At 37.7% G+C, this 21,478-nt stretch overlaps 1 protein-coding gene across 2 annotated transcripts in view; it reads left to right on the forward strand.

Annotated features, from left to right (window-relative positions):
- Positions 1-21,478, forward strand: part of ABCC9 (ATP binding cassette subfamily C member 9) — a 148,844-nt gene that overhangs the window by 91,019 nt on the left and 36,347 nt on the right. For both annotated transcript variants that reach the window (XM_060166742.1, XM_060166743.1), the window contains 5 exons: positions 9,590-9,819; positions 10,956-11,104; positions 11,318-11,387; positions 13,743-13,900; positions 17,878-17,970. In XM_060166742.1, the coding sequence (XP_060022725.1) occupies positions 9,590-9,819; positions 10,956-11,104; positions 11,318-11,387; positions 13,743-13,900; positions 17,878-17,970 (700 nt within the window). The remainder of the gene's footprint in view (positions 1-9,589; positions 9,820-10,955; positions 11,105-11,317; positions 11,388-13,742; positions 13,901-17,877; positions 17,971-21,478) is intronic.

Consider the following 21,478-nt stretch of genomic DNA (forward strand, 5'->3'; position numbering starts at 1 on the left):
TCCCACAGTGTGTCTTAGTATTTTTGTGTTGTGCGTGAGAGAGAGCTGACAGGACAACAGGTCTAGACCACTGTTCAGATAAATTGGAAAGGTGTAGTATAATAAAATGTCCTTTGGAAATAAACAATAAATGGGGAATATGGAGAAAATACTGCTTTGAAAGACTTATACTTGAGTCAGTAAGTTCTTATGGGGTTTTCACGATAACACAGCAATGAAAACTAAGAGGATGAGAAAGCTGTTTGTTATGTTTCAGTTTTCTGGATCTAGTAAGGTATAGCAGGGAGAAAAGGTTTATGGGAAATTTGAGGAATAAGCTGAAATAGTTACACGACTTTGACATTTGTTGCCAAGAAGTTTGCAAGATAAACCCCACTTAGGTCCATAGAGTAAATGCACTATACTTCATTTTTCCTACATGGTTTTTGCTGAAGACCACATTTCTACAAGCCAATTAAGAAAGAGAAAATTATAATTTCAAACTGAAGGACACCAAAATATGTTATCTTTACTCATCATATGATAATTATTGTGTTTCAATAAATACTCATTAAGTAAATAAATGAATGAATAAATGAATTTTGTACTCCAGTTTCTTAGATTTAAGAATTTTTTTTAACATCTTTATTGGAGTATAATTGCTTTACAATGTTGTGTTAGTTTCTGCTGTATAACAAAGTGAATCAGCTATATGTGTACATATATCCCCATATCCCCTCCCTCTTGCATCTCCCTCCCACCCTCCCTATCCATCTAGGTGGTCACAAAGCACTGAGCTGATCTCCCTATACGTTGCAGCTGCTTCCGACTAGCTATCTATTTTATATTTGGTAGTGTGTATATTTCAGTGATACTCTGCCGATTCATCTCAGCTTACCATTCCCCCTCCCCGTGTCCTCAAGTCCATTCTCTACGTCTGCCTAAAGAATGGTTCATCAGAACCATTTTTTCTTTCTTTTTTTTAGATTCCAAATATATGCGTTAGCATATGGTATTTGTTTTTCTCTTTCTGACTTAATTTACTCTGTATGACAGACTCTAGGTCCATCCACCTCACTACAAATAACTCAATTTCATTTCCTTTTATGGCTGAGTAATATTCCATTGTATATTTGTGCCACATCTTCTTAATCTATTCATCTATTGATGGACACTTAGGTTGGTTCCATGTCCTGGCTATTGTAAATAGTGCTGCAATGAGTATTGTGGTACATGACTCTTTTTGAATTATGGTTTTCTCAGGGTATATGCCCAGTAGTGGGATTACTGGGTCATATGGTAGTTCTGTTTTTAGTTTTCTAAGCCCCTCCATACTGGTCTCCATAGTGGTTGTATCAATTTACATTCCCACCAACAGTGCAAGAGGGTTCCCTTTTCTCCACACCCTCTCCAGCATTTATTGTTTGTAGATTTTCTAATGATGGCCATTCTGACTGGTGTGAAGTGATACCTCATTGTAGTTTTGATTTGAATTTCTCTAATGATTAGTTATGTTGAGCATCCTTTCATGCGTTTGTTGGCAGTCTGTATATCTTCTTTGGAGAAATGTCTATTTAGGTCTTCTGCCCATTTTTGGATTGGGTTGTTTGTTTTTTTTGATATTGAGCTGCGTGAGCTGCTTGTATATTTTGGAGATTAATCCTTTGTCAGTTGCTTCATTTACAAATACTTTCTCCCATTCTGAGGGTTGTCTTTTCATCTTGTTTATGGTTTCCCTTGCTGTGAAAAAGGTTTTAAGTTTCCTTAGGTCCCATTTGTTTATTTTTTATTTTATTTCCATTTCTCTAGGAGGTGGGTCAAAAAGGATCTTGCTGTTTTATGTCAAAGAGTGTTCTGCCTATGTTTTCCTCTAAGCGTTTTATAGTGTCTGGCCTTACATTTAGGTCTTTAATCCATTTTGAGTTTATTTTTGTGTATGGTGTTAGGGAGTGTTCTAATTTTATTCTTTTACATGTAGCTGTCCAGTTTTCCCAGCACAACTTATTGAAGAGGCTGTCTTTTCTCCATTGTATATTCTTGCCTCCTTTATCAAAGATAAGGTGACCATATGTGTGTGGGTTTATCTCTGGGCATTCTATCCTGTTCCATTGATCTATATTTCTGTTTTTGTGGCAGTACCATACTGACTTGATTACTGTAGCTTTGTAGTGTAGTCTGAAGTCCAGGAGCATGATTCCTCCAGCTCCATTTTTCTTTCTCAAGATTGCTTTGGCTGCTCGGGGTCTTTTGTGTTTCCCTACAAATTGTGAAATTTTTTGTTCTAGTTCTCTGAAAAATTACATTGGTAGTTTGATAGGGATTGCATTGAATCTGTAGATTGCTTTAGGAAGTATAGTCATTTTCACAATGTTCATTCTTCCAATCGAAGAACATGGTATGTCTCTCTATCTGTTTGTATCATCTTTGATTTCTTTCATCAGTGTCATTGTTTTCTGCATACAGGTCTTTTGTCTCCCTAGGTAGTTTATTCCTAGGTATTTTATTCTTTCTGTTGCAGTCATAAATGGGAGTGTTTCCTTAATTTCTCTTTCAGATTTTTCATCATTAGTGTATAGAAATGCAAGAGATTTCTGTGCATTAATTTTGTATCCTGCCACTTTACCAAATTCATTGATTAGCTCTAGTAGTTTTATGGTAGCATCTTTAGGATTCTGTATGTATAGTATCATGTCATCTGCAAACAATGACAATTTTTCTTCTTTTCCAATTTGGATTCCTTTTATTTCTTTTTCTTCTCTGATTGCTGTAGCTAAAACTTCCAACACTATGTTGAATAATAGTGGTGAGAGTGGACAACCTTGTCTTGTTCCTGATCTTAGTGTAAATGCTTTCAGTTTTTCACCATTGAGGACGATGTTGGCTGTGGGTTTGTCATATATGGCGTTTATTATGTTGACGTAAGTTTCCTCGATGCATACTTTCTGGAGAGTTTTTACCATAGTTGGGTGTTGAATTTTGTTGAAAGCTTTTTCTGCATCTATTGAGATTATCATATGGTTTTTATCCTTCAGTTTGTTAATATGGTGTATCACATTGATTGATTTGCGTATATTGAAGAATCCTTGCTTTACTGGGATAAACCACACTTGATCATGATGTATGATCCTTCTAATATGCTGTTAGATTCTGTTTGCTAGCATTTCGTTGAGGATTTTTGCATCTATGTTCACCAGTGATATTGGTCTGTAGTCTTCTTTATTTTGACATCTTTTTCTGGTTTTGGTATCAGGGTGATGGTGACCAGGTAGAATGAGTTTGGGAGTGTTCCTCCTTCTGCTATATTTTAGGAGAGTTTGAGAAGGATAGGTGTTAGCTCTTCTCTAAATGTTTGATAGAATTTGCCTGTGAAGCCATCTGGTCCTGGGCTTTTGTTTGTTGGAAGATTTTTAATCATAGTTTCAATTTCAGTGCTTGTGATTTGTCTGTTTATATTTTCTGTTTCTTCCTGGTTCAGTCTCAGAAGATTGTGCTTTTCTAAGAATTTGTCCATTTCTTCCAGGTTGTCCATTTTATTGGCATAGAGTTGCTTGTAATAATCTCTCATGATTATTTGTATTTCTGCAGTGTCAGTTGTTACTTCTCCTTTTTCATTTCTAATTCTGTTGAGTCTTCTCCCTTTTTTTCTTGATGAGTCTGGCTAGTGGTTTATCAAATTTGTTCATCTTCTCAAAGAACCTGCTTTTAGTTTTATTGATCTTTGCTATTGTTTCCTTCATTTCTTTTTCCTTTATTTCTGCTCTGATCTTTATGATTTCTTTCCTTCTGCTAACTTTGAGGATTTTTTGTTCTTCTTTCTCTGATTGCTTTAGGTGTAAGTTTAGGTAGTTTATTTGAGATTTTTCTTGTTTCTTGAGGTAGGATGGTATTGCTATAAACTTCCCTTTTATAACTGCTTTTGCTGCAACCCAAATGTTTGGGGTCATAGTGTTTTCATTGTCATTTTTTCTAGGTATTTTTTGATTTCCTCTTTGAGTTCTTCAGTGATCTCTTTGTTATTTAGTAGTGTATTGATTAGCCTCCATTTGTTTGTATTTTTTACAGTTTTTTTCCTGTAATTGATATCTAGTCTCATAGCACTGTGGTCAGAAAAGATACTTGATACAATTTCAATTTTCTTAAGTTTACCAAGGCTTGATTTGTGACCCAAGGTATGATCTATCCTGGATAATGTTCCATGAGCACTTGAGAAGAAAGTGTATTCTTTTGTTTTTGGATGGAATATCCTATAAATATGTTATGTCCATCTTGTTTAATATCATTTAAAGCTTGTGTTTCCTTATTTACTTTCATTTTGGATGATCTGTCCATTGGTGAAAGTGGGGTGTTAAAGTCCCCTACTATCATTGTGTTACTTTCGATTTCCCCTTTTATGGCTGTTAGCGTTTGCCTTATGTATTGAGGTGCTCCTATCTTGGGTGCATAAATATTTATAATTGTTATATCTTCTTCTTGGATTGATCCCTTGATCATTATGTAGTGTCCTTCTTTGTCTCTTGTAATAGTCTTTATTTTAAAGTCTATTTTGTCTGATAAGAGAATTGCTACTCCAGCCTTCTTTTGATTTCCATTTGCAGGGAATATCTTTTTCCATCCCCTCACTTTCAGTCTGTTGTGTCCCTAGGTCTGAAGTGGGTCTCTTGTAGGCAGCATATATATGGGTCTTGTTTTTGTATCCATTCAGCCAGTCTGTGTCTTCTGGTTGGAGCAATTAATCCATTTACATTTAAGGTAGTTATCGATATGTATGTTCCTATTCCCATTTTCTTAATTGTTTTGTGTTTGTTATTGTAGGTCTTTTCCTTCTCTCATGTTTCCTGCCTAGAGAAGTTCCTTTAGCATTTTTTGTAAAGCTAGTTTGATGGTGCTGAATTCTCTTAGCCTTTGCTTGTCTGTAAAGGTTTTAATTTCTCCATCAAATCTAAATGAGATCCTTGCTGGGTAGAGTAATCTTGGTTGTAGGTTTTTCCCTTTCATCACTTTAATATGTCCTGCCACTCCCTTCTGGCTTTCAGAGTTTCTGCTGAATGATCAGCTGTTAACCTTATGGGGATTCCCTTGTATGTTATTTGTTGTTTTTCCCTTGCTGCTTTTTATATTTTTTCTTTGTGTTTAATTTTTGGTAGTTTGATTAATAGTTGTTGGCATGTTTCTCCTTAGATTTATCCTGTATGGGACTCTCTGCACTTCCTGGACTTGACTATTTCCTTTCCCATGTTAGGGAAGTTTTCAACTATAATCTCTTCAAATATTTTCTCAGACCCTTTCTTTTTCTCTTCTTCTTTGGGACCCCTATAATTCGAATGTTGGTACATTTAATGTTGTCCCAGAGGTCTCTGAGACTGTCCTCAATTCTTTTCATCCTTTTTTCTTTATTCTGCTCTGCAGTAGTTATTTCCACTATCTTCCAGGTCACTTATCAGTTATTCTGCTATTGATTCCTTCTAGAGAATTTCTAATTTCATTTATTGTGTTGTTCATCATTGTTTGTTTGCTCTTTAGTTCTTCTAGGTCCTTGTTAAATATTTCTTGTATTTTCTTCATTCTTTTTCCAAGATTTTGGGTCATCTTTACTGTCATTACTCTGAATTTTTTGCGGGGTAGACTACCTATTTCCTCTTCATTTGTTTGGTCTGGTGGATTTTTACCTTGTTCCTTCATCTGCTGCATATTTCTCTGTCTTCCCATTTTGCTTAACTTACTGTGTTTAGGGTTAACACAGGCTGCAGGTTTGTAGTTCCTGTTGTTTTTGGTGTCTGCCCCCAGTGAGTAATGTTGGTTCAGTGGTTTGTGTAGGCTTCCTGGTGGAGGGGACTGGTGCCTGTGTTCTGGTGGGTGGGTCTGGATCTTGTCTTTCTGGTGGGCAGGGCTATGTCCAGTTGTGTGTTTTGGGGTGTCTGTCTACTTAGTATGATTTTAGCGAGCTTCTCTACTAATGGGTGGGGTTGTGTTCCTGTCTTGCTAGTTATTTGGCATGGGATGTCCAGCACTGGAGCTTGCTGGCCATTGGGTGGAGCTGGGTCTCAGCATTGAGACAGAGACCTCTTAGAGAGCTCTCGCTGATTGATATTACGTGGGGCCTAGAGGTCTCTGGTAGTCCAATGTTCTGATTTCGGCTCTCCTACCTCAGAGACTCAGGCCTGACATCAGGCCAGATCACAAAGACCCTGTCAACCACACAGCTCAGAAGAAAAGGGAGAAAAAAAGAAAGAAAAATAATAATATAAAACAATTAAAATTTTAAAAAATTATTAAAATAAAAAAGTAATTTAAAAAAAGAAGAGAGCAACCAAACCAATAAACAAATCCACCAATGATAATAAGTGCTAAAAACTATACTAAGATAAGCATTAAGATCAGTAACTAGTCAGTTGCAGACAGCAAACCCCAAGTCTACAGTTGCTCCAACGTCCACCACCTCAATTTTGGGATGATTTGTCTGTTCAGGTATTCCACAGATGCAGGTACATCAAGTTGATTGTGGAGATTTAATCCGCTGCTCCTGAGGCTGCTGGGAGAGATTTCCCTTTCTCTTCTTTGTTTGCACAGCTCCCAGGGTTCAGCTTTGGTTTTGGCCCCACCTCTGCATGTAGGTCACCCTCAGGCATCTGTTCCCCACCCAGACAGGACAGGGTTAAGCCGGTGGCTGATTAGGGAGCTCTGGCTCACTCAGGCCGGAGGGAGGGAAGGGTACAGTAGTTATAATTGGAATGCGGGGCCGAGCCAGCAGAGGCAGAGGCCAGCGTGACTTTGTATGCACAGGCTTCCGGTGGGAGGGGCGTGTGGATAGTGACCTGTGCTCGCACACAGGCTTCTTGGTGGCGGCAGCAGCAGCGTTAGCATTTCATGCCCGTCTCTGGGGTCCGCGCTGATAGCCGTGGCTCACGCCTGTCTCTGGAGCTCATTTAGGCGGTGCTCTGAATCCCCTCTCCTTGTGCACCCCGAAACAATGGTCTCTTGACTCTTAGGCAGGTCCAGACTTTTTCTAGGACTTCCTCCTGGCTAGCTGTAGTGCACTAGCCCCCTTCACGCTCTGTTCATGCAGCCAACCCCAATCCTCTCCCTGAGATCCGACCTCCAAAGCCGGAGCCTCAGCTCCCAGCCCCCACCCGCCCTGGTGGGTGAGCAGACAAGCCTCTCGGGCTGGTGAGTGCTGGTTGGCACCAATCCTCTGTGTGGGAATCTCTCCGCTTGCCCTCTGCACCCCTGTTGCTGCGCTCTCCTCCGTGACTCCGAAGCTTCTACTCTCCACACCCTGTCTCCGCCAGTGAAAGGGTTCCTAGTATGTGGAAACCTTTCCTCCTTCTCAGTTCCCTCCCAGAGGTGCGGGTCCCGTCCCTATTCTTTTGTGTCTGTTTTTTCTTTTTTCTTTTGCCCTACCCAGGTACGTGGGGATTTTCTTGCCTTTTGGGAGGTCTGTCTTCTGCCAGCGTTCAGTGGGTGTTCTGTAGGAGTTGTTCCACATGTAGATGTATTTCTGATGTATTTGTGAGGAGGAAGGTGATCTCCATGTCTTACTCCTCTGCCATCTTGAAGGTCTCCCCTAAGAAAGTCTTAGAAGAATGTTTGGGGACTTCTCTGGCAGTCAGGTGGTTAAGACTCAGTGCTTTCACTGCCATGGCCCTGGAATTCAGTCCCTGGGCAGGGAGCTAAGATCCAGCAAGCCACATGCCATGGCCACAAAAGCAAAAGCAAAAACAAACAAACAAACAAAAAGAATGTCTGGTGCTGTAAACAGACAGCCTCTAGAACTGCATTTACTCTCTCCAGTATTTCAGTAGTGAATATAGCATTTGAGAGGCTGACCCTGCCCTGGGCTTGCTGTGTTAATCCATTTTGTCAGGTATAAAATAAGATAATAATACTTTTCTTACAGAGTAGAAGGAAATAATTTATATCAAAGAGTCCAATATGGTGCATATTACCTGGTAGATTGCTCCTCCTGGTGCTGTCCGTATGTCTGTTCAAGCCACCAGGAAGGGAAAAAACAAAGTAGTTGCCCATATTTTTTTCTACTGCTAACCATTGGCCAGTTCATCATCTGGACAGATTAGGTTCTGGGGAAGTGAAGAAATGCTGTTTTAACTGGGCAGCTATAGGCAAGCTGAAATTTCAATTAATATGGAAACAGAGAATGGATATTGAGGAAACACAGTCTGCAAGTGTCCACCCCTTTGATCATGCAAATTTCGAATCCTGTTCTCACACATTGGACCCACCCTTACCAAAGGGTAGATTATCTGAGACCTGTTCATTTTTTGTATCCAGCTTAAATATTAGGATCCTTGGTGATGCTCAGTCTTCCCATCATATCCACACTTAGATCTCTGTTGTCTGATAACCTGTAAACCAAATTATCTATCTTTCCTACCCACAACCTGCTCACTATACAGTAGTGGAGTGCATACAGAATGACTGCAATGAAAACTGCCTTTGGGAAAAGAAAGAATGGGAAATCCACAACAGTCACTAGACCATACGAATGATTAAATTTTGCTGCTCAGGAAATACCAAAATTCCCTGTCGTTGTAATGGAGTATGTTCTTAAGATAACCATCTAGAAGTTTCCAGGTGGCTTAAGGAGCTGAGAGGACATCCCTGCACATTGTCCTCTGTCCCCTGGCTTTGCCTTCTGGAAGGTTTCTTTTTGCCCATGCTCCTCCATGACCACATTTAAAACTAGCCATAGAGATAATGGATTATTCCCTCTTGAGCTATGCACAAATTTCAGAGACTGTCTCCTCCTGGTGCAGTTTTACAAATTCAGAAATGCAGAGTTCAAAAAATTATAAATATTTGCAGGCCTGTCATGTAGTGTTTTTGGCAACACCATTCCTTCAATAACTTAGTGAACTTCTAGTCTATATTTCTAGTTAGTTTGATATGTAATAAATCAGCAAATGAACTCATCCAGACATAGATTTTATGTTTATCTTTTCAGTCACTCATTCTTTCATTTATTTATTCATTTTCACGTATCTTTTAACTTATTTTTTATTGAGGTGACATTGGTTTATAACATTATGTAAGTTTCATGTGTACAACATTATATTTCTACTTCTATAGACCCTACAGCATGCTTACCACCAAAACAGTTGATCCCCTTTACCCATTCCATCCCCCTCCCCTGCCCCTTTCTCTTCTGGTGACCACTACTCTGTTCTCTGTATCCATGTGTGTTTTTGTGTGGTTTGAGTTGTTCATTTATTTTGGGTTTTTTGGTTCTTTTTAAAATTATACATATGAGTGAAATTGTACAGTATTTGTCTTTATCTGTCTGACTTGTTTCACTTAGCATAATACCCTCGTCAAGATCCACCCATGTTGTCACATACGGCAACATTTCATCTTTTTCATGGCTGAGAATTATTGCATTGTATATATACACCACATCTTCTTTATCCATTCATCTGTTGATGGGCACTCATCTATTTTTTAAATGAAGTTTTTCCCTGCTAAAAGCACTTTAAATTTCTAAGACTAATATTTGTATTTCTATGAATTTGATGGAGGTTTGTGTGTAGAGGGTGGATAATACAAATTCTATCTTCCCATTGCCTGTCAGAAGATTTAAAAAGTGTTTTGTATGCAGAGGAAGAGGAGGAGGAAGATGAGGATGATAACATGTCCACGGTAATGAGGCTGAGGACTAAAATGCCATGGAAGACCTGTTGGCGGTACCTCACCTCTGGAGGATTCTTCTTGCTCTTCCTGATGATTTTCTCTAAGCTTTTGAAGCATTCCGTCATTGTAGCTATAGACTACTGGCTGGCCACATGGACCTCAGAGTACAGTATAAACAATACTGGAAAAGCTGATCAGGTACAGTGAAATGTTGAGATTAACAGTGATACCCTTTTATCTAGTTAGATACGAATACTCTATACGTCACAGGAATTTTGTGGTGTTTTTTTGTTTTGTTTTTAACTTATTTTATTGAAGTATAGTTGATTTACAATGTGTTCATTTCTGCTGTACAGCAAAGTGATTCCGTTGTATATATATATGTATATTCTTTTTTTTTTTTTTTAGGAGTTTATTAATTAATTTTTGCTGTGTTGGGTCTTCGTTTCTGTGCGAGGGCTTTCTCTAGTTGTGACAAGCGGGGGCCACTCTTCATCGCGGTGCGCGGGTCTCTCACTATCATGGCCTCTCTTGTCGCGGAGCACAGGTTCCAGACGCGCAGGCTCAGTAGTTGTGGCTCACGGGCCCAGTTGCTCCGCAGCATGTGGGATCTTCCCAAACCAGGGCTCGAACCCGTGTCCCCTGCATTAGCAGGCAGATTCTCAACCACTGCGCCACCAGGGAAGCCCTATGTATATTCTTTTTCATTTTTTTTCCATTATGGTTTATCACAGGATAATAAATATAGTTCCCTGTGCTATACAGTAGGACCTTGTTGTTTATCTATTCTCTATATAATAGTTTGCATCTGCTAATCCCCAAATCCCAATCCATACCTACCCCACCCTCCTCCCCCTTGGCAACCACAGGTCTGTTGTCCATGTCTGTCACAGGACTTTTGTAATGATTCAATAAGTTAATTAGAGCAGGACCTGAAATATATCATAAGAAGCATTTAAAGATAATGCTTGGATTTGGATTCAAGGGAGTTATACACATGATATATGGGTTTATGCGTAATATACACACTGGGCTTCTGTTGTTCTGATGGTATTTGATTTTAACCAGTGAATTAGCTGGTCATTCTGAGATTAGGGATAGCAAGAATGAGCTTTGTGATGTAAAACGTCAAGAATATTTCAAACCAGAAAACAGACTCTAAGGCTTCATCTGCCCTTAGGCAAACCTTAAAGGAAGGTGAAGGAGTCTCCAAGAACTACACTCCTTCCACTGTCTAAATCGATGCAAGATAATGAAGTTGATATTGCCAGACTTTGATGTTGGGTGTCAGTTGATAATTTCTTATGTGCTTTCTTGTGTTGGCTGCTTTTTAGACCTACTATGTGGCTGGATTTAGCATACTTTGTGGAGCAGGTATTTTCCTCTGCCTTGTTACATCTCTCACTGTGGAATGGATGGGTGTCACAGCTGCCAAAAATCTTCATCACAATCTCCTCAATAAGATCATTCTTGGACCAATAAGGTAAAAAAAGTAGTTATTTACTTTACTCCCACACAGAAAATCATAAAAACATGCATTTTTAATTGAAGTGAAATGTGAAATTTTAAAGAATTTATTCAGTCTTTCAACAGATCAATAGGGATCTTCTCACGTTTATGACCCCAAAATGACTGTTAGCAGTGTTTAGGTTCCAGATAATTTAGTATTATACATTCCAATCTGTTCATTCCCTAGATTCTTTGATACCACACCACTGGGACTGATTCTCAACCGCTTTTCAGCTGATACAAATATCATTGATCAGGTGAGTGCCCGAGTTACTTCCAAGTTCAAAAATAAATTTCTCAGTGTAAGCTAAATAACATTTTAAGATAAATCATGATTCCTGTTAACAATAGAGGATTTCTAAAACTTAAATGAAAGCATTCATATCAATATTACATATATGCATAAATGATTTCTGGAATAAAATCTTAAAGGAAAACCTTAATTCAAAAAAATTTATGCATGTGGAAGAGGATACTTAGAGAATCAGCATGAAATAAAGAGAAATAGCAAAGAATGAACATTAAAATTTTTTATGTAAAAAGAAGTGATTTTGATCAGTGTTGTATCACCATTCGCAGTGGAGGTGTTGTAAAGTTCTTAAAGCTTAGTATTAACACAGAGTGTCTCCCAGAAGTAAAGAATGGAATACCGAGCTGTCTTAGATGTCCTTTACTTTTGTTAGATTGGCTCTTGAATGAGAGAAACTTTAGATGGTGTGATATCTTAAGGAATATTTCAAGGATGCCCAGTTTAGTCTTAGGTCCTTAGGCTCTAGAAGTTTGTCCTGAAGTTAAAGACCCCAAACTCCGAAATTGGATCACCTCATGAACTGACTCCTTAGGGTGACTGAGCAAAGACTTGGCAAATCCAGCCCTTTCCTTTTCTGATTTTCTAGAGTGGCCTTAAAAACACCTAAATTACCATCAATTTAGTAAAAGAATGGTGCATGCAGCTGACTAAAATGTATGCTGAAAAATTTTGATGTTTTCACAATATTGGTGTCAGGTCATGCTACACCTAAAACACTTCCTAAGAAATACATATTGGAAAAGAAGAGACAGAACACTCCTTATTTGGAAGATGATGCTCTTGCTACCTAGAGATTCCAAAACAGTCAGTACAATAAAGAACCAACTAGGAAGTTAAGCAGAATATCTACATAAGACATATGATATAAAACTCAGCAACTTTCTCTACACCAATTAAAAATTATGTGAAAAATAAATTTCACTTATAATAACAAAAACTATGAAAAGAAAAATAAACATAATATGAAGAAAAGTGATCCAACAATCTGAAAATCATAAAAATCATATATATATATATACAATTTCCCTATCAGATACCTAAAAAATACTATAAAATTAAAACACTCTGATGATCACAGAAAACAAGCAGATCAAAAGAACAAAGTGGAAAACTCAAAGACACCAGTATATCTTGAATCAGTAAGAAAAGGAATATTTTTTCAGTAAAGGGTGTTGGGACAATTAACTACCTATAAAATACAAAGCAAATTCACATGTAATAAAGAGGGCCATCTAAAAACAAAACTATAAAATAAAATGTAGGAGAGTAGTTTTAGAATTTTGGGTGGGAAAGATCTTTATAAGTAAGACACAAAACTCAGAAACAATAAGAGAAAAGGCCAACAGAAATGACTCTAAAATTTTAAACTTCTATTGAGCCAAAAGCATCAGAGACGTATTTAAAATGTAATAGATTCATTGGGAGAAAAACTGGCAACCTATGTAAAGAAAGAGGATAAACATCGATGATACATAAAGAGCATCTAAAAATCAATAAGGAAGATAAACAAGCCAATGAAAAATGTGCAAAGAATATGAGCAAGCAATTAAATTAAATTAATAGAGGAATAGCTAAATATGTTTTTTAATGCTATGCAGCTGTTAAAAAGAAATAGATTTGTATATAGTGGCATGGGAAGGTTTACAATCCATCTTGTTCAATGCAAATGGACAAATAACGTTTAGAGTATAGTGCTATTTGTATAAAATCCCACAAGATAAATAGGTAGATAGGTAAATAACTGACCAAAGATAAGTAGATAGGTTGATGGATAAACAATGGGAAGTGAGTGAAGTTGAAGGAGTGATGAATTGCTTATAATGAAAATGTTTGTATACTACTTTTGGAACTAATTATATAACTATGTTAATATAAAATTCATGATTTGAGGGCTTCCCTGGTGGCACAGTGGTTAGGAATCCACCTGCCAATGCAGGGGACACGGGTTTGAACCCTGGTCCGGGAGGATCCCACATGCTGCAGAGCAACTAGGCCCATGTGCCAAACTGCTGAGCCTGCGCCCTAGAGCCCGTGAGCCACAGCTACTGAGCCCGCGTGCCTGGAGCCTGTGCTCCGCAGCAAGAGAAGCCACTGCAAGCCCGCGCACCGCAACAAAGAGTGGCCCCCGCTCGCCGCAACAAGAGAGGGCCCGAGTGCGGCAGCGAAGACCCAATGCAGCCAAAAATAAATAAATAAAATAAATAAATTTATAAAAAATAAAAATAAATTAATGATTTGTTGCCTTATAACCAATGTTTTATTTGAGCTAAAACATTTTCCTTTCAAACCACCTTTTTAACAGCATATCCCTCCAACTTTGGAATCTCTAACTCGCTCAACACTGCTCTGCGTGTCTGCCATTGGCATGATTTCTTATGCTACCCCTGTGTTCCTGGTTGCACTTGTGCCTCTTGGGGTCGCCTTTTATTTTATCCAGAAATACTTCCGAGTGGCCTCTAAGTAAGTAAAACAATGCACTATTCATCTTCAAAAGCCCATGTATTTGATTGTGATCCAGATTGGCTGTAACATTTTTCAAGATAAGGTATGGAATTTGGAAATGAAATCTAATTTAACTAGATGAAACCTATCCTGATACTATGTTTCATTTGAAGAGATATTTTGTTTCTGTAATTGGTTATCTAAGCCTTACATAGTTCTGGATTTATATTAACAAGTGGATTGAGCCCAATTTTTCATTCCATGGTACTTTTTCTGAACATGGCATTGACAGAAAACTTATGAAATCAAATATAGTCCCAAAGGATAAGTGATTTAATACTGTTATATTCCACAAGTGGGGAGGAAAAAAAGTAAAATATTTTCAAATGAGTAAAATGCACTCCATAAAAGATTAGTAGAAGTAAAAAGAGGTTAAAGAGATAAATCAGAGTGATAACTATAAAAGTGGAGAATCTTGAATGTCTGGTAGGAGTGCTGTAACTTTAAGAGGTTGGAAATTTTTAGATTGGATCATTTAACATGCCCTTGAATATCCAGCCAAATAAATAAAAGATAGCCATGGATTGTAAATTCTTCTGTTAATATAAGATTTGTCATTTGCTGAGATGTTGAAAAATTAAGTGAAATATAGTACCAGTTGTTTTGAAATTTCCAATTTAACTTTGAAGTCCATGCTTTAAATAATACAGTAAGTTTTATATTATTGCAGTAATCACTTTATTTCAGCAAACACTTATCAAGCATTGTGTGTTGTAAATAACCGTGTAAGCCATGTGGCAGAGGAAGAGATCAACATGGCAAGGAACGATTCTCAAGAAACTTACAGTCTCTTGGGAAGATAAAAAATAAATAAGGTAACCCTTATATGTGGATCAAGTGCTGGAATAGGAAGGCAGGTATTGAGTTTATTCAGTAAAATGAAAAGATTTAATAGGACTTGAGTGCAGGGAAAATGAAAAAAATCAGGTAACAAGAAAAGGCAAGATTATTGTTGGGAACCTCTGGATATATCTGCAACATTTCTTAATTTAAAAATATATATATAGTTGTTTCTCCCTCAGGGCTGTGAATTAGGATCCTTCAAATGTTATGTTAAATCAAATGCTATGTTAAATCTAGGGATGCGTTTTCATCCCTAGCCTCTTCCCTTTGCTTGTAGCAAGTTCAGACCAAAAGGAAGAGGCTAGCCATCAAATTCGCTCTTTCATTTCTTCTGGTATTATTGTTTCGTTTTGTTTTCTGATATTATTGTTGATGCTGCTTGCTGGAGGGGCAGAAAAGTTCAGATACTTCATTTCTGCTGGCTGTTTCCAAATCTCACTGTGCCTTCTCACCACTGATATTCAACCGTCATGGTTTACTTCAGTCTCATACTCATTTGGGCCTGTTTTCACTCCTGGGCAATACAAATTGAGCGCAAAAGCCAGACAAATATTCTTAGTTCATTACAAATTTGAATTGTGAATTCTGTTCATTATAAGTAAGAATAATCTGTTAACATTGATAGTTAAAATATGCAGGGGATGAATTATTTTTAAAGGATGAACATTGATAATGGATTATAAGCCATTCTTCTTTGAAATTCTATGAAAGTTCTCAAATAGGACCACATGATACTAAATCTCACAGACAAAAAGTCACTTCTAGATGTTGAGGTTCTGCAGGACTCACCCATGCTGGAAAGCTCAGGCAGTTTAACAATTTTTTTTTTTTTTTTTTTTTTTTTTTTTTTTTGCGGTACGCGGGCCTCTGACTATTGTGGCCTCTCCCATTGCGGAGCACAGGCTCTGGACGCGCAGGCCCAGCGGCCATGGCTCACGGGCCCAGCCGCTCCGCGGCATGTGGGATCTTCCCGGACTGGGGCACAAACCCATGTCCCCTGCCTCGGCAGGCCAGGCGGACTCTCAACCACTGCACCACCAGGGAAGCCCTAACAGACCATTTTGTAAACACCAAAGGGAATGAAGGTGGGGCACTAGCTACAGGACATGCCATGAAATTTTGAATATCTAAAATCAAAGACGTCATGTGTGGTTAGCTCTGTAAGTAAACATTTCCTGCTTACAAGAATACATGATCAAGCTGTACCCTCACCTTTTTGGTTCCATAAAATACAGTCCTATAAGCAGAGTTTCCTCCTTCCTCATTTTTTCCCTTTCATGACAAACCTCAATGTAGTGACCACCTGTTACTTGTGTCAAATTTACAAATAGCCACTTTTCTGTTTAAAAATAGAGACTCTTTACATTCCTTCATATTCATCCTCCTCCCCCGCTCTCTCTTTCCCTCCCCTCATTGCAGTTTCTGAAGTGAGTAAATCCATTTTAGAAACTTAAAAAAAAAAGACTTTGCGTTTGGTTGTGGGATGACCCAGGCAACCCAGAATGGCCTAAGATTATGTAACTAACAGTTGAAGATTACGTTAACAGTGTACTCAGTTCCCTTGACTCTGGAAGGTGAATGTTAGCACTGCTACTCTCATTCCCTCGACCCCAAAGACCCCGAGAAAGACAGAAAAAAGGCTGAAAAGAAAAAAACCGGCATATTTTGAAATGTGTGATATAAATCTTAGCCTATTTTCTAGAAACGCTAGCTTATGTGATTTAAAAAGTTATCATGAGTATGCATCTTTATGGAAAGGGTCCTACTCAGGCATTTGTCCACCAGACATTCATTGAGTGCTTTATATGCCTGTAAATATATATTTACACTCGGAGGACCAGTGAATACAAGTTCCATTTAGGCAGGGATTCAGTTTCATTGTGGCAGAAGCCAAACTCGTTACCTGTTTCTTCAAATATCTTTATTCTCTGTCCCCCATCCTGGTAAATAGTACTGTCATTTTCCAAGGCTGCTGAGTAATTACCAAGTCATATTTGACTCTCCTCTCTTTTTTCATGTTAGTTTATCTTTTAATTGAAGGATAGTTAATTTACAATGTTGTATTAGTTTCAGGTGTACAGCAAAGTGATTCAGTTATACACACACATATATTTGTATTCTTTTTCAGATTACTTTCCATTATAGGTTATTACCAGATATTAAGTATAGTTCCCTGTGCTGTATAGCAGGTTCTTGTTGTTTACCTACTTTATATATGGTAGTGTGTATATATTAATCCCAAACTCCTAATTTATCTCTCCCCCCATCCCCTTTGGAAACCGTAGGTTTCTTTTCTATATCTGTGTGGCTCTCCTCTCTTATTCACTCTGCTACGAGTTGACTGTAGCAGTTTAGAAAGCTACTTCTAGTAGGCGATCTCACAATATCCCCTTATTTTAAATTTCACCCACATCACAATAATTAAGAACTTTAAAAAAAATTTCTTACATAGACTATCTTTACTCACTGATTCTCTTCCATCCTTTACACTGTCTCCCAAGTTACGTTGCTTTAACCCAGCTCTGATCATTTTATTTCTAGTCCTCAGTGTTTTCTCCCAGACCATCCAGGATCTTCTGCAGTCTAGCCCTGCCCATTGTTTTTCCAGCCTTTTCCCACTACAACACAAAGGATTCTGTCACCAGCCAGATTGAACTTGCCAGTTATTTAGTCTTCTGTGCTTGCTTTTGTTTGTTCCCTCAGCTGGAATGCATTTCTTCTTGTCTGTTTGGTTGAAGCCCTCCGCATGCTTAAGATTTGGCCTAAATCTCCACCTGCTCAAAGAAAATATTTCCCATCTCCTACATATAAATTAATTGCTCATTCCTCTGTGTCCCCATAACAGTTTACTTTAGCTGTGATACAAAGCTGATATTTTTGTACAACACATAATATTCAGCCTGGACCTGTATTTATTATACGTACTTATCTTTCCCTTCCTCTTGAGATTGTAAGCTGTTGAAGTTCTTGTTAATTGAGTGCTAGAGGAAAATAGTTGCGATGATAAATAATAACCTTAATTTAGAATGAATGCAGTAGTCTATGAGTCTGAAGAAGTGTAAGGTTTATTTTTGCACTTGTCTCTGTCCTAGGGATCTCCAGGAACTTGATGATACTACCCAGCTCCCTCTGCTTTGCCACTTCTCAGAAACTGCTGAAGGACTCACCACTATTCGGGCATTTAGGTGAGTAAACATGTTTTCCTTTTGTTGATTAGGCAGTTACATCATCAACAAATATTTACCTACATATAACTGATCATTGCTCCCATTTTTGGATGCCCACTGTGTGTGTGACCGTGTTTTAAACTAGTAGTAAGAAAAACGTGGCAGTAAATGATCACAGAGTTTAATCTTTTGAAATTTTAATAAGAATGAAGAAAGAATTAAGCATCATGTTGGAAGGATACTAGCTGTGGGATTTAGACCAGGCTTTTAAATTCCCTAGCCTCATCTCTGAAATGGGGAAATCAGTTTCGCTTCTTAGGCTTGTTGGACTAATGATATAATGCATGTAAGGCATTAACCACAGTGGTTAGCAGAAAAACACCCAACATAGAAGTTAAAATAAATGTATTAATAATAATAATAAAAGAAATATTATTACACCAAAGTTATTTTAGGATTTAATCAGTTTTCTTGAATGTTGGTAAATAGAGTAATATCCCAAGCTTTTCATCAAGAGTGTCTGCTTAATACACAAAGAATTACCTGACCCTGTTTTCCCTGTTCAGATAAAATCAGAAAAGAAGGTGGCATCATTGAATGTTTCATTTACTCTAGAAAATCAACATCTTAAAGTATTATATATTTCTGCAGTGCTAAATGCAAACATGTATTGATTTCTGTTTTTAAATTAATTAATTTTTTATACAGCAGGTCTTATTAGTTATCCATTTTATACATATTAGTGTATGTATGTCAACTCCAATCTCCCAGTTCATCCCACCACCACCCCCCGCCCCGCTTTCCCCCCTTGGTGTCCATACATTTGTTCTCTACATCTATGTCTCTATTTCTGCCTTGCAAACCAGTTCATCTGTATCATTTTTCTAGATTCCACATATATGCGTTAATATATGATATTTGTTTTTCTCTTTCTGACTTACTTCACTCTGTATGACAGTCTCTAGATCCATCCACGTATCTACAAATGACCCAATTTCATTCTTTTTTATGTCTGAGTAGTATTCCATTGTATATATGTACCTCATCTCCTTTATCCATTCGTCTGTCGATGGTCATTTAGGTACTTCCGTGACCTGGCTATTGTAAATAGTGCTGCAGTGAACACTGTGGAACATGACTCTTTTTGAATTATGGTCTTCTCAGGGTATATGCCCAGGAGTGGGATTGCTGGGTCGTATGGTGGTTCTATTTTTAGTTTTTTAAGGAATCTCCATACTGTTCTCCATAGTGGCTGTATCAATTTACATTCCTACCAACAGTGCAAGAGGGTTCCCTTTTCTCCACACCCTCTCCAGCATTTGTTGTTTGTAGATTTCCTGATGATGCCCATTCTAACCGGTGTGAGGGAGTACCTCACTGTAGTTTTGATTTGCATTTCTCTAATGATAAGTGATGTTGAGCATCTTTTCATGTGCCTCTTGGCCATCTGTATGTCTTCTTTAGAGAAATGTCTATATAGGTCTTCTGCCCATTTTTTGATTGGGTTGTTTGTTTTTTTTAATGTTGAGCTACATGAGTTGTTTATATATTTGCAGATTAATCCTTTGTCCATTGATGCATCTGCAAATATTTTCTCCTATTCTGAGGGTTGTCTTTTCGTCTTGTTTATGGTTTCCTTTCCTGTGCAAAAGCTTTTAAGTTCCATTAGGTCCCATTTGTTTATTTTTGTTTTTATTTCCATTACTCTAAGAGGTGGGTCAAAAAAGATATTACTGTGATTTATGTCAGAGTGTTCTTCCTATGTTTTCCTCTAACGGTTTTATAGTGTCTGGTATTACATTTAGGTCCATAATCCATTTTGAGTTTATTTTTGTGTATAGTGTTAGGGAGAGTTCTAATTTCATTCTTCTACATGTAGCTGTCCAGTTTTCTCAGCACCACTTATTGAAGAGACTGTCTTTTCTCCATTGTATATCCTTGCCTCCTTCGTCATAGATTAGTTGACCATAGGTGCATGGGTTTATCTCTGGGTTTTCTATCCTGTTCCATTGATCCATATTTCTGTTTTTGTGCCAGCACCATATTATCTCGATTACTGTAGCTTTGTAGTATAGTCTGAAGTCAGGCAGTCTGATTCCTCAAGCTCCATTTTTTTCCCTCAAGATAGCTTTGGCTCTTCAGGGTCTTTTGTGTCTCCATACAAATTTTAAGATTTTTTGTTCTAGTTATGTAAAAAGTGCCATTGGTAATTTGATAGGGATTGCATTGAATCTGTAGATTGCTTTGGGTAGTATAGTCATTTTCATCAAGAACATGGTGTATCTCTCCATCTGTTTGTGTCATCTTTGATTTCTTTCATCAGTGTCTTATAGTTTTCTGAGTACAGGTCTTTTACCTCCTTGGGTAGGTTTATTCCTAGGTATTTTATTCTTTTTGTTGCAATGGCAAATGGGAATGCTTCCTTAATTTCTCTTTCTGATGTTTCATTGTTGGTGTATAAGAATGAAAGAGATTTCTGTGCATTAATATTGTATCCTGCAACTTTACCAATTTCATTGATTAGCTCTAGTAGTTTTATGGTAGCATCTTTAGGATTCTGTATGTATAGTATCATGTCATCTGCAAACAATGACAATTTTACTTCTTCTTTTCCAATTTGGATTCCTTTTATTTCTTTTTCTTCTCTGATTGCCATGGCTAGGACTTCCAAAACTATGTTGAATAATAGTGGCAAAGATGTGAAAACTATGTTGAATAATAGTGGCAAGAGTGGACATCTTTGTCTTGTTCCTGATCTTAGAGGAAATGCTTTCAGTTTTTCACCATTGAGGATGATGTTTGCTGTGCGTTTGTGGTATATGGCCTTTATTATGTTGAGATAGGTTCCCTCTATGCACACTTTCTGGAGAGTTTTTGTCATAAATGGGTGTTGAATTTTGTCGAAAGCTTTTTCTCTATCTATTGAGATGATCATATAGTTTTTCTTCTTCGGTTGTTAATATGGTGTATCACATTGACTGATTTGCGTATATTGAAGAAGACTTGCACCCCTGGGATAGATCACACTTGATCATGGTGTATGATCCTTTTAATGTGTTGTTGGATTCTGTTTGCTAGTATTTTGTTGAGGGTTTTTGCATCTATATTCATCGGTGATATTGGTCTATAATTTTGTTTTTTTGTAGTATCTTTGTCTGGTTTTGGTATCTGGGTGATGGTGGCCTCATAGAAAGAGTTTGGGAGTGTTCCTTCCTCTGTACTTTTTTGGAAGAGCTTGAGAAGGATGGATGTTAGCTCTTTTCTAAATGTTTGATAGAATTCACCGGTGAAGCCATCTGGTCCTGGACTTGTTTGTTGGAAGATTTTTAATCACAGTTTCAATTTCATTACTTGTGATCAGTCTGTTCATATTTTCTATTTCTTCCTGGTTCAGTCTTGGAAGGTTATACCTTTCTAAGAATTTGTCCTTTTCTTCCAGGTTGTTCATTTTATTGGCATAGATAGAGTTACTTGTAGTAGTTTCTTATGATGCTTTGTATTTCTGCAGTGTCCATTGTAACTTCTC

This window comes from Lagenorhynchus albirostris, chromosome 11 (assembly GCF_949774975.1).
Source record: "Lagenorhynchus albirostris chromosome 11, mLagAlb1.1, whole genome shotgun sequence".
NCBI lineage: Eukaryota > Metazoa > Chordata > Mammalia > Artiodactyla > Delphinidae > Lagenorhynchus > Lagenorhynchus albirostris.